This window comes from Cherax quadricarinatus, chromosome 6, assembly GCF_038502225.1.
Source record: "Cherax quadricarinatus isolate ZL_2023a chromosome 6, ASM3850222v1, whole genome shotgun sequence".
Taxonomy (NCBI): Eukaryota; Metazoa; Arthropoda; class Malacostraca; order Decapoda; family Parastacidae; genus Cherax; species Cherax quadricarinatus.
Window position 1 is genome coordinate 16,490,490 of NC_091297.1, and position 14,605 is coordinate 16,505,094.

The 14,605-nt window shown below is 44.6% G+C and overlaps 1 protein-coding gene across 1 annotated transcript in view; it reads left to right on the forward strand.

Annotated features, from left to right (window-relative positions):
- LOC138855527 (RNA-binding protein 38-like) overlaps window positions 1-14,605 on the forward strand; it is a 547,208-nt gene that overhangs the window by 275,980 nt on the left and 256,623 nt on the right. Inside the window, exon 2 of the mRNA XM_070105312.1 lies at window positions 7,580-7,721. Coding sequence (XP_069961413.1) covers window positions 7,580-7,721 — 142 coding nt within the window. The remainder of the gene's footprint in view (window positions 1-7,579; window positions 7,722-14,605) is intronic.

A 14,605-nucleotide genomic window follows, 5' to 3' on the forward strand; every position in this document is an offset into this window, starting at 1 on the left:
TGGAGGTGCTGTCCTGGGAGACAGTAATGGTGAGGATGGAGGTGCTGTCCTGGGAGACAGTAATGGTGAAGCTGGAGGTGCTGTCCTGGGAGACAGTAATGGTGAGGATGGAGGTGCTGTCCTGGGAGACAGTAATGGTGAGGATGGAGGTGCTGTCCTGGGAGACAGTAATGGTGAGGATGGAGGTGCTGTCCTGGGAGACAGTAATGGTGAAGATGGAGGTGCTGTCCTGGTAGACAGTAATGGTGAGGATGGAGGTGCTGTCCTGGGAGACAGTAATGGTGAGGATGGAGGTGCTGTCCTGGGAGACAGTAATGGTGAGGATGGAGGTGCTGTCCTGGGAGACAGTAATGGTGAAGATGGAGGTGCTGTCCTGGGAGACAGTAATGGTGAAGCTGGAGGTGCTGTCCTGGGAGACAGTAATGGTGAAGCTGGAGATGCTGTCCTGGGAGACAGTAATGGTGAAGCTGGAGGTGCTGTCCTGGAAGACAGTAATGGTGAGGATGGAGGTGCTGTCCAGGTAGTCAGTAAATGTACGCATGAGGAAAAGCATATAAATGACCTCGAGGGAGACAGGAGCTGTAGTGGGGAAACAAGTGTAGTCAAGGACAAGATAAAATCAATATTACAAACTAGTAATACCACAGGAGATAGCAAACAAGGGGACTCCACTAGCAATAGTGAGGATATATTACCAGAAACAACTGGTGAGAGCTCCATTGTTAGTACTAGTGAGGATAGGAATGAGACAGGGAAACATGCACCAACAGGGAATACAGTCACAGAAACCCAAGGCAAACAGAAACCAAGCCTGTGCACATACTATGCACTTGGTATCTGCAGGCATGGGAAATCTGGAAAAACAGATGGGACGTGCAACTATGACCACCCTAGAAAATGCCGTGCCCATATGACAACAGGAAAATGCAAACTCACTTCCTGTAAGCTTTTTCACCCTGAAATGTGTCCCTCTTCAGTACTATAACTTAAACTGCCAGGCACACCATCTAAAGGGGACAAAAACATACAAAACATCCAGGCCATGGGAAAACCTGGGTAGCCACAGCCACTCAAGAGGATGAGGTTTTTTAGTGCCAGGAAGGAAAAAAAAACTGGCAGGAAATGGCGGAAATCGTACGCAAAATCCAGTCATTCCTGGAGTGGAACCACAGTCGATGGCCTCCACTCCAAACCAACAGATACAGACACTAGTGCCGGAAAAAAAAGAGTCCCCCAGTACCACCAGTCCAATGACATTCTTCTTTGCAAATATACAGGGTCTAAAGCCAGCAATGAACAACAAAATACCTTTCATCCGTGGACTGCTTGCAGAGGCAAATGCAATGTTCGCGGCTTTCACAGAGACCCACATAAAGGATCACTTGGACAACGAAATATGGATCCCAGGTTACAACCTATACAGATGTGACAGAGTGAACAGGCAAAAGGGGGGGTTGGCCTGTATATTGCAGAGTCACTTGTTTGCACAGAACTGCTTAATGCCTCAAATGATGTAGTGGAAGTTTTAGCAGTAAAGATCGAGAACCAAAACCTAGTCATTGTGGTAGTCTACAAGCCTCCGGATGCAACGTCCCAGCAATTCCAGGAACAGCTGTCAAAAATTGACCACTGTCTGGAAAATTTGCCAGCTCCTGCCCCCAACATCTTGCTGCTGGGGGATTTCAACTTGAGACACCTAAAATGGAGGAATATAGCAAATAATGTTGTTGCAGTGATAACACCAGGAGGCAGCTCTGACGAGAACTCGCACACACGCGAGCTTTTAAATCTCTGCACAAAATTCAACTTAAACCAGCAAATAATAGAGCCTACTAGACTAGAGAATACACTAGACCTCATCTTCACTAACAATGATGATCTGATACGAAATGTCACCATATCAAAAACAATATACTCAGATCACAACATAATCGAGGTTCAGACATGTATGCGCGGAGCCCCAGACCGACAAAATGAGACTAGTCACGAGGGAGCATTCACCATATTCAACTTCAATAACAAGGACATAAAGTGGGACCAAGTAAATCAAGTCCTACACGATATAAGCTGGGAAGATATACTAAGCAACACAGACCCCAACTTATGCCTAGAACAGATTAACTCGGTGGCACTCGATGTATGCTCAAGGCTTATTCCTTTAAGAAAAAGGAGGAGTAGATGTAAAATAGAAAGAGACAGGCGCTCCCTTTACAGGCGAGGGAAAACAATAACAGAGCGGCTAAAAGAGGCCAATATATCTGAAATGCGCAGGGAGTCACTGGTCACTAGATACCCATCAATTACACAACCCAGACCAACATGGGTTTAGAGCAGGTCGCTCCTGTCTGTCTCAGCTACTGGATAACTACGACAAGGTCCTAGATGCACTAGAAGGCAAAAAGAATGCAGATGTAATATATACAGACTTTGCAAAAGCCTTCGACAAGTGTGACCATGGCGTAATAGCGCACAAAATGCGTGCTAAAGGAATAACAGGAAAAGTTGGTAGATAGATCTACAATTTCCTCGCAAACAGAACACAGAGAGTAGTAGTCAACAGAGTAAAGTCTGAGGCGGCTATGGTGAAAAGCTCTGTTCCACAAGGCACAGTACTCGCTCCAATCTTGTTTCTCATCTTCATATCTGACATAGACAAGGATGTCAGCCACAGCACCGTGTCTTCCTTTGAAGATGACAACCGAGTCTGCATGACAGTGTCTTCCATTGCAGACACTGCAAGGCTCCAGGCGGACATCAACCAAATCTTTCAGTGGGCTGCAGAAAACAATATGAAGTTCAATGAGGAGAAATTTCAATTACTCCGATATGGTAAACATGAGGAAATTAAAACTTCATAAGAGTACAAAAATTCCGGCCACAAAATAGAGCGAAACACCAACGTCAAAGACCTGAGAGTGATTATGTCGGAGGATCTCACCTTCAAGGACCATAACATTGTATCAATCGCATCTGCTAGAAAAATGACAGGATGGATAATGAGAACCTTCAAAACTAGGGATGCCAAGCACATGATGACACTCTTCAGGTCGCTTGTTGTATCTAGGCTGGAATATTGCTGCACACTAACAGCACCTTCCAAGGCAGGTGAAATTGCTGACCTAGAAAATGTACAGAGAATCTTCACGGCGCGCATAACGGAGATAAAACACCTCAGTTACTGGGAGCGCTTGAAGTTCCTGAACCTGTACTCCCTGGAACGCAGGCGGGAGAGATACATGATTATATACACTTGGAAAATCCTAGAGGGACTAGTACCGAACTTGCACACGAAAATCACTCACAACGAAAGCAAAAGACTCGGCAGACGATGCAACATCCCCCCCAAATGAAAAGCAGAGGTGTCACTAGCACGTTAAGAGACCATACAATAAGTGTCAGGGGCCCGAGACTGTTCAGCTGCCTCCCAGCATACATAAGGGGGATTACCAACAGACCCCTGGCAGTCTTCAAGCTGGCACTGGACAAGCACCTAAAGTAGGTACCTGACCAGCCGGGCTGTGGCTCGTATGTTTGATTGCGTGCAGCCAGCAGTAACAGCTTGGTTGATCAGTCCCTGGTCCACCAGGAGGCCTGGTCACAGACCGGGCCGCGGGGGCGTTGACCCCCGGAGCTCTCTTCAGGAAAACTCCAGGACCCATGGTAGCAGCAGCTGCTGCAGCTCAAGTAGAAGTAGTAGAATCTCTAGCAGCTGCTGTAGCTGTACCTGAAGCCATAGTAGCAGTAACAGCTGTACTAGCAACCATAGCAGCAGCAGTAACAGCTGTACTAGCAACCATAGCAGCAGCAGTAACAGCTGTACTAGCAACCATAGCAGCAACAACAACAGCAACAGCTCCCTCACTTAGAATGTTGCTCAGTGCTGACGGCCCCGTTCAAGGCAGGAGAAATATCTGAGCTGGAACAAATACAGAGATCATTTACGGCTCACATTGAGCCTGTAAAGCACCTAAACTACTGGGAACGCCTGCAAGTCTTGAACATGTACTCATTGGAGCAGAGGAGAGATACATGATAATATATACCTGGAAGGTACTCGAGGGCTTGGTCCCAAATCTGCACACTGCCATAACAACATACTGGAGTGAGAGATATGGGAGGAAGTGTAAAATAAACCCAGTGAGGAGCAGGAGTGCGGTGGGGACAATAAGGGAACACTGTATCAACATCCGGGGTGCCAGACTTTTCAACATCTTACCAGAAGATATCAGAAACACTGCTGGAACAAGTGTTGAAGCCTTCAAGAGGAAACTGGACAAGTATCTTCACCAGGTGCCAGATCAACCAGGCTGTGATGGACATGTGGGGCAGCGGGCCTCCAGCAGCAACAGCCTGGTTGACCAGGCAAGCACCAGACGAGCCTGGCCCATGGCCAGGCTCAGAGAGTAGATAAACTCTCGAAACTCTTCAAAGGTATGGAAAGTGCTGAGTTCGTAGGGTCATTCGGTTTTGATATAGCAGACGCAGCAGTGACAACAACAGCAGCAGTGACAACAACAACAGCAGCAGTGACAACAACAGCAGCAGTGACAACAACAGCAGCAGTGGCAACAACAACAGCAGCAGTGGCAACAACAGCAGCAGCATTGGCAACAACAGCAGCAGTGACAACAACAGCAGCAGCAGTGACAACAACAGCAGCAGTGACAACAACAGCAGCAGTGACAACAGCAGCAGTGGCAACAACAGCAGCAGTGGCAACAACAGCAGCAGCATTGGCAACAACAGCAGCAGTGACAACAACAACAGCAGCAGCAGTGACAACAACAACAGCAGCAGTGACAACAACAGCAGCAGCAGTGACAACAACAACAGCAGCAGTGACAACAGCAGCAGCAGCAGTGACAACAACAGCAGCAGTGACAACAACAGCAGCAGTGACAACAACAACAGCAGTGACAACAACAGCAGCAGCAGTGACAACAACAGCAGCAGTGACAACAACAGCAGCAGCAGTGACAACAACAGCAGCAGTGACAACAACAGCAGCAGTGGTAATAACAACAGCAGCAGTGACAACAACAGCCGCAGTGGCAACAACAGCAGTGACAACAACAGCAGCAGTGACAACAACAGCAGCAGTGACAACAACAGCAGCAGTGACAACAACAACAGCAGCAGTGACAACAACAGCAGCAGTGGCAACAACAGCAGCAGTGACAACAGCAGCAGCAGTGGCAACAACAGCAGCAGCAGTGACAACACCAACAACAGCAGCAGTGGCAACAACAGCAGCAGTGGCAACAACAGCAGCAGCAGTGGCAACAACAGCAGCAGTGGCAACAACAGCAGCAGTGACAACAAGAGCAGCAGTGACAACAAGAGCAGCAGTGACAACAACAACAGCAGCAGTGACAACAACAGCAGCAGCAGTGGCAACAACAACAGCAGCAGTGACAGCAACAACAGCAGCAGTGTCAACAACAAAAGCAGTGACAACAACAGCAGCAGTGACAACAACAGCAGCAGTGACAACAACAGCAGCAGTGACAACAACAACAGCAGCAGTGGCAACAACAACAACAGCAGCAGTGGCAACAACAGCAGCAGTGACAACAACAGCAGCAGTGACAACAACAGCAGCAGTGACAACAACAGCAGCAGTGACAACAACAACAGCAGCAGTGGCAACAACAACAGCAGCAGTGACAGCAACAACAGCAGCAGTGTCAACAACAGAAGCAGTGACAACAACAACATCAGCAGTGACAACAACAGCAGCAGTGACAACAACAGCAGCAGTGACAACAACAGCAGCAGTGACAACAACAGCAGCAGTGGTGACAACAACAGCAGCAGTGGCAACAACAGCAGCAGTGACAACAACAGCAGCAGTGACAACAACAGCAGCAGTGACAACAACAACAGCAGCAGTGACAACAACAGCAGCAGTGACAACAACAACAGCAGCAGTGACAACAACAACAGCAGCAGTGACAACAACAGCAGCAGTGACAACAACAGCAGCAGTGGCAACAACAACAGCAGCAGTGACAACAACAGCAGCAGTGACAACAGCAGTGACAACAACAGCAGCAGTGGCAACAACAGCAGCAGTGGCAACAACAACAGCAGCAGTGACAACAACAGCAGCAGTGACAACAACAGCAGCAGTGACAACAACAACAGCAGCAGTGACAACAACAGCAGCAGTGACAACAACAGCAGCAGTGACAACAACAACAGCAGCAGTGGCAACAACAACAGCAGCAGCAGTGGCAACAACAACAGCAGCAGTGACAACAACAGCAGCAGTGGCAACAACAACAGCAGCAGCAGTGGCAACAACAACAACAGCAGCAGTGGCAACAACAGCAGCAGCAGTGGCAACAACAACAGCAGCAGTGGCAACAACAACAGCAGCAGTGACAACAACAGCAGCAGTAACAACAACAACAGCAGCAGTGGCAACAACAACAACAGCAGCAGTGGCAACAACAACAGCAGCATCAGTGGCAGCAACAACAACAGCAGCAGTGACAACAACAACAGCAGCAGTGGCGACAACAACAGCAGCAGCAGTGGCAACAACAACAGCAGCAGTGGCAACAACAACAGCAGCAGTGGCAACAACAACAGCAGCAGTGGTAACAACAACAGCAGCAGTGGCAACAACAGCAGCAGCAGTGGCAACAACAACAGCAGCAGTGGCAACAACAACAGCAGCAGTGGCAACAACAACAGCAGCAGTGGCAACAACAGCAGCAGCAGTGGCAACAACAACAGCAGCAGTGGCAACAACAACAGCAGCAGTGGCAACAACAACAGCAGCAGTGGTAACAACAACAGCAGCAGTGGCAACAACAGCAGCAGCAGTGGTAACAACAACAGCAGCAGTGGCAACAACAGCAGCAGCAGTGGTAACAACAACAGCAGCAGTGTTAACAACAACAGCAGCAGTGTTAACAACAACAGCAGCAGTGTTAACAACAACAGCAGCAGTGTTAACAACAACAGCAGCAGTGTTAACAACAACAGCAGCAGTGTTAACAACAACAGCAGCAGTGTTAACAACAGCAGCAGCAGTGGCAACAACAACAGCAGCAGTGGCAACAACAACAGCAGCAGTGGCAACAACAGCAGCAGTGGTAACAACAACAGCAGCAGTGGCAACAACAGCAGCAGCAGTGGCAACAACAGCAGCAGCATTATTGGTAGCAAATGTGCCAATAAAAAAAAGATAAATTCCGGCTCGATACTCAGTCACCTAAACGAAAGAGGGAGAGAGAGAGAGAGAGAGAGAGAGAGAGAGAGAGAGAGAGAGAGAGAGAGAGAGAGAGAGAGAGAGAGAGAGAGGCGCTGTCTGTTGGTACTTATCAAGGTGTCTCACTGAGCATGGGGAAGCTGACTTAATGTTTTAACGTTGTGTGGGCCAGACTTATGAATTTAGACCTATTTTCCGCACCTTTAGAATATATATGCTAATTCAGACATTTGTACCAAGTTATCTTATGCTACACATCACTAGGAGAAACTTGCCGTGTGTGTGGGGGGGGGGGCTAGTGTTATCTACCTATAGAGCTGACGATGTATGTTTAACAAGTGTTGTCTACCTGGACAGGTAACGATGGCTGATAAGACAGGGGCAGAGAGGGCCATCAAGGAGCCCAATCCAGTCATCGACGGACGCAAAGCCAACGTCAACCTGGCTTACCTGGGAGCCAAGCCAAGAGGGCCAACGGCAGGTGAGGACGCTCTCTACGGTTCGTACCACCTGTCGGCGCTCTGTTAACTAACGCCACCTGCCACTGCGCCTCCACACTCCTCCACTGCGCCTCTTCTTAACATACGTTCCTCTAAGGCTTCTTACTACATCTAAACTTGTACACACTCACTTGTGTTTCTTTTACTATTGAACTTTTATCTTTGCTGATCTTCCACATTTTATTTTGGCCTAAAGCATCTTGTGTCTTGATCCTGGTGTCTCAAGGACGACACTACCATAAAACTTCTAAAACTATAATCTGCAAATCCAAATTCACAATTTATATATTGTGACACTGTGGTAGGCGTCGTGGCAAAAAAAATATAAATAACATTATATATATATATATATATATATATATATATATATATATATATATATATATATATATATATATATATATATATATATATAATGATATTTCTATTAAAACTACTAACCGTTTTAGAAATAAGATTATATATATATATATATATATATATATATATAATATATAATATATATAATATATATATATATATATATATATATATATATATATATATATATATATATATATATATATATTTATATATATATATTATTGTAACCACGAACAAGTGATATTTAATCAATAACAACACTGCGACTAGCTGAGGATTCGAACCCGTGTTGTTTTAGCCCGCCTCATGGTAAGCTAAAATTCCACGACGCTCTGACCCACTGGATCATACAATCCTACAAGAATCACGCACCCAGCAGAGCTAGGTGTTGTACAGTGATCGGAGGACGTACGATGGTGTGGATCACGTGGTGTACTAGCCTCCACCAGCAGTATATAAAACCACGAACAAGTAGTTTTTAATCAGTAACAACACTACGACTAGCAGAGGATTCGATGAAATACCACTCGTTCTTGGTTGTAATACTATATATACTGCTGGTGGAGGCTAGTACACCAAATAGGGAAGAGGATGAAATTACCTCTGAAGCACCCACACCATCGTACGTTCTTGGATGACTGTACAACACTTAGCTCTGCTGGGTGCGTGATTCTTGTAGGATTGTATGATCCAGTGGGTCAGAGCGTCGTGGAATTTTTACTCACCATGAGGCGGGCTAAAACAAAACGGGTTCGAATCCTCGGCTAGTCCAGTGTTATATATATATATATATATATATATATATATATATATATATATATATATATATATATATATATATATATATATATATATATATATATATATATTGCCAAACTGGTCATTTAGCAAGAACTCATTTAAAATTAAGTCCTTTCTAAAATTTTCTCTTATACATTTAAAAATATATTTCTTTCCTTTATGTTAATATAAAAATTAATGATTTTGTACCAAAAGCACCTTAGAAAACTTACCTAACCTTATTATAACAAGCCAAATTTAATTTGGCCTAATCGAACTAAATATATTTTATATTAGTTCACAATAATTTAATAATAAACAAATAAAATGCAATATATTTTTTTTTCGTTACATTCAGAATGATTTTTGCGAAATTATTATATACACAAATTTTCGCTTGCTTTATTCGGCAAGAAGTTGTGATAATCATTAGGGAGCGCTAAACCCGTAGAATTATACAGCGCATGTGGGGGGGGGAATGGAAGATACTCAGGTTCAATTCAGGGAACTGAAGTACAGATCCAATTCCCTAGATCAAGAGCCCCTCACGAGCATCAAGGAACCTCCCTTGACGGGTCGGCAAGAAGTGTGTTGCTATTTAAGCCAAAATCATAAGTTTTACTTATGTACTTATATAGTTCCTAATATGTACTTACATAGTTCCTAATATGTACTTACATAGTTACTAATATGTACTTGTACCAACATTGTCTCAGGTTTAACCTCTGTACTGAGGAAGTGTTGACAATGGTTAAGTCAGTATCTAAAGCACTGAAAGTCTGAATAAACTAAAAAATATAATATGCCCTGGGACCACACCGTGGTCCAGGGACCACACCGTGGTTTAGGGACCACACCGTGGTCCAGGGACCACACCGTGGTTCAGGGACCACACCGTGGTCCAGGGACCACAGTAACATTAATGTTCTCAGACACTAGTCTTCACAGACGGGACTATTCATCACTGGTGAGGCCTCGTTTAGATTATGCCGCTCAGTTTTGGTCTCCTTATTACAAAGTGGATATAAATCCACTGGAAAACATACAGACAAGGATGACAAAGTTGATATAAAGAATCTCCTATATGAAGATATATACTTAAAGCCTTGAATCTTCATTCTCTTAGAAACGTAAAATGAGAAGAGATATGTGGAAAAAAAACACTTGTGTACACTTTAGGACATTTATTAAAAGAAACGCTTTGCCAAGTGTGGCGTTTTGAGTCCTAATACAGAGAAAACTAAGAAAACGCGTATGTATAGTGGCAGGAGTCAGGTGGAGTATCGTGTGGGTAGTTGTGGTAGTAGTTGTAATTGTGGTGGGACGGGTTGGGCTTGAGAAGGCTTGTTCACATCATGTTACAGCGGTCTCCACAATGGTTAATATCCTGTTGATCAGTAGTTTAGAAATAGCGTAACATTTGGACTTCTGATGGACAGTGTGTTACTGATAGCAATTCGGCAGCTTCAATACAGAGAAATGGTATGGTGATACCGACAAGATTTGGAAATTAAAATGGTATAAAATACCGATAGGCTGTTAGGTAACGGTTAGGTATCTTTATTTCGAAAGGTTTCGCCTACACAGTAGGCTTCTTCAGTCGAGTACAAAAAAGTTGGTAGAAGCAGAAGAGATGTAAAAACGATGTAATGACGATTAATGACATGCCCATGCACTCTGCCCCAGGCCCAGACTCATGGAACTCTGTGTTCATCAAGAACTGTAAGAAGCCCCTATCACGTGCTTTTAACATCCTGTGGAGGGGAAGCATGGACACGGGTCGTCCCACAGTTATTAAAAACAACAGACATAGCCTCACTCCACAAAGAGGGCAGTGAAGCAATAGCAAAGAACTACAGACCGATAGTGCTAACATCCCATATTATAAAATTTTTTGAAAGGGTTCTAAGAAGCAAGATCACCACCCATCTAGATACCCATCAGTTACACAACCCAGGGCAACATGGGTTTAGAGCAGGTCGCTCCTGTCTGTCTCAACTACTGGACCACTATGACAAGGTCCTGGATGCTCTAGAAGACAAACAGAATGTAGATGTAATATATACAGACTTTGGTAGATAAGACACATAGGCAACATTTAGGCAGCTTTATTCCGAAACGTTTCGCCTACACAGTAGGCTTCTTCAGTCGAGTACAGAAAGTAGGCGGGAGCAGTAGAGATGTACTTCAGTCGAGTACAGAAAGTAGGCGGGAGACTTTCTGTACTCGACTGAAGAAGCCTACTGTGTAGGCGAAACGTTTCGGAATAAAGTTGCCTAAATGTTGCCTATGTGTCTTATCTACCAACCTGTCGGTATTGTATACCATTTGATAATCATATACTGACTTTGCAAAAAGCCTTTGAAAAGTGTGACCATGGTATAATAGCGCACAAAATGCGTGATAAAGGAATAACAGGAAAAGTCGGTAGATGGATCTATAATTGCCTAACAAACAGAACACATAGAGTAGTAATCAACAGAGTAAAGTCTGAGGCGACTACGGTGAAAAGCTCTGTTCCACAAGGCACAGTGCTCGCCCCCATCTTGTTCCTCATCCTCATATCGGACATAGACAGGGATATAAGCCACAGCGCCATGTCTTCCTTTGCAGATGACACCCGAATTTGTATGACAGTGTCCTCCATTGAAGACACTACAAGACTCCAGGCGGACATCAACCAAATCTGTAAATGGGCTGCTGAAAACAATATGAAGTTCAGTGATGAGAAATTTCAATTACTCCGATATGGAAAACGTGAGGAAATTAAAACTTCATCGGAGTATAAAACAAATTCCAACCACACAATAGAGCAGAAAACTAATGTCAAAGCCCTGGGAGTGATCATGTCAGAGGATCTCACCTTCAAGGACCATAACATTGTATCAATGGAATCTGCTAGAAAAATGACAGGATGGATAATGAGAACCTTCAAAACTAGGGAGGCCAAGCCCATGATGACACTCTTCAGGTCGCTTGTTCTATCTAGGCTGGAATATTGCTGCACACTAACAGCACCTTTCAAGGTAGGTGAAATTGCTGACCTAGAAAATGTACAGAGAACCCTCACGGCACACAAAACTGCGATAAACCACCTCAATTATTGGGAACACTTGAAGTTCCTAAACCTGTACTCCCTAGAACGCAGGCGGGAGAGATACATGATTATATACACCTGGAAAATCCTAGAGGGACTAGTACCAAACTTGCACACAAAAATCACTCCCTACGAAAGCAAAAGACTCGGCAGACGATGCAACATCCCCCCAATGAAAAGCAGGGGTGCCACTAGCACGATAAGAGACAACACAGTATCAGGGGCCCGAGACTGTTTAACTGCCTCCCAGCATACATCAGGGAGATTACCAATAGACCCCTGGCTGTCTTCAAGCAGGCACTGGACAGGCACCTGAAGTCGGTACCTGACCAACCGGGCTGTGGTTCGTACTTTGGATTACATGCGGCCAGCAGTAACAGCCTGGTTGATCAGGCCCTGATCACCATGAGGCCTGGTCACAGACCGGGCCGTGGGGGCGTTGACCCCTGGAACTCTCTCCAGGTGTACTCCAGTCCATCACCCTTGAAGACGTAGTTTTGAGGTGGTCAGTCCCTCTGCCTGGAGAATATTATTCCATAGTCTGGAACAATGTAATGTCACATTAGTTGTACTTGTGTCCTTTTACCTAACATATTGTTGATAATTCTACCATTAATACAACGTTGAAGAAGTTTCTTGGCAAGTGGTTCAGCTATGTTACAGAAGCCATTGTTCTGGTTGAAGTTGTTGGATATACAGATAAGCGATGATTCCAGGATTCTTCAGTATTGAGTGTTGTCTTCTGTGGCGATAAGTCTTGAGTTTCTGTAGTTGATTAAATGGTTGTGTGAATTGCGGTGTTGTACACAGGCATTCCATCCTTAAAATACTCATGTACCTTCCACCCAGGTAGATCTGTTTGTGACTTGATATAGTCCACTGTGTGGGCGAAACGTTGTCAATAAAGGATCACATTATACTGTTATGTGTTTGTCCATTATGTCGGTATTTTATACCATTTATTTCCATCCCTGGCTGCCTGCAGGAGGGAGCTAGACAGATACTTAAAGTCGGTGCCGGATCAGCCGGGCTGTGGTTCGTACGTTGGACTACATGCGACCAGCAGTAACAGCCTGGTTGATCAGGCCCTGATCCACCGGGAGACCTGGTCGTGGACCGGGCCGCAGGGGTGTTGATCCCCAGTATACCCTCCAGGTAGACTCCCGGTATATTTTGTCACACACCACACATGGTACAGTGTAAACTCCTGCACTCGTGCCAGAGTTTTTTTTTTTTTTTTTTTTTTTTTTCAATAAGTTTCCAATAGTAGTTGAAGAGCTGGTGGATATTTTAGCTATTTTCTGTCAGAAATTTTAGAAACGTTACTGCAGAGTCGCCGACCGGTAAACCGACTTAACTTGGAGGTTTTTCTTCAACTTGATTGGTGCTGGTCTTGAGGATGTCTCACGTGTCCTGCAGTCAAGTGTCCTGCAGTCAAGTGTCCTGCAGTCACGTGTCCTGCAGTCAAGTGTCCTGCAGTCAAGTGTCCTGCAGTCAAGCGTCCTGCAGTCACGTGTCCTGCAGTCAAGTGTGAAGTGTAGGGGAAGTGTAGTGAACTAACAGAATGTGTGATGTATGTACATTCTTCCTCGAGAAACTGTGGACTGGAAATTCTGATGACAATTAGACACTCATGCAACATATGGGAATCTTTATTGAAGGAACGTTTCAGTCCAGTACAAACCAGGAGGGTGTAAGAAGCGGAGAAGTTTGAGGTAATCAGTCCCTCAGCCTGAAATCCACGTGTTCACTCCATCACTCTTGTATGGACTGAACACATCGATTCCATGTTGAGGGACTGATTACCTCAAACTCCTCCGCTCCTTACACCCTCCTGGTTTGTATTGGACTGATGAAGCCACTGTGTGGCGAAACGTTTCTTCAGTAAAGATTCCCATATGTTGCACAAGTGTCTCAATACTTCAACTCGTCGGTTTTCAAAATCATTTATCACAGCATTCATGTACAACTGAAAATTCTGTAAACTCCCGGAAAGAGGCCTATAACTACCCCTCTTGTAGTTCTGGTGTCATGGTGACAGAAGAAATGTACAAGATCGTTCTTGATAAATTAGACACATGTGCAACTCTTGGGTATCTTTATTGAGGAAACGTTTCGCCACACAGAGGCTTCATCAGTCCATACAAAGGAGAATCTTGAAGAACAGGAGGAGAATGAGGTAATCAGTCCCTCAACCTTGAGTCGATGTGGTCAGTCCATCAATCTTGAATAGAATACGGTATACGTGCGGAGAAGGAGCTTATAAACCGTAGGCAGGAGAGGTGCAGCAGTCATAGGTGGTGTCACATTTGTTCAATGTGGAAGTAGGTTGTGCCCAAGAGTTAGGCAAGCGAAGAATTCCCAAGTATTAAGATCCCATGAAGTTGCAGTGTCTGACAGGTTTGTACATGTCGGTTCTCTGAACCATTCATCTACAAAGATCGTTCTTGTAGGCAGGTTTACGATAAACCTTAAAAGAAAGTCTATTTTTACCTGTGAATAGACGAACGACGAGAAATGGTAATTGGTTGTCACCTCCTCTAGTGTAAATATAATTGATGTTTTGAGATGTCACGTACATCTAGATTTTTGGGTATAATGACCAAAATATCATCAATATGGAACAACTTAAATCCTTGAATT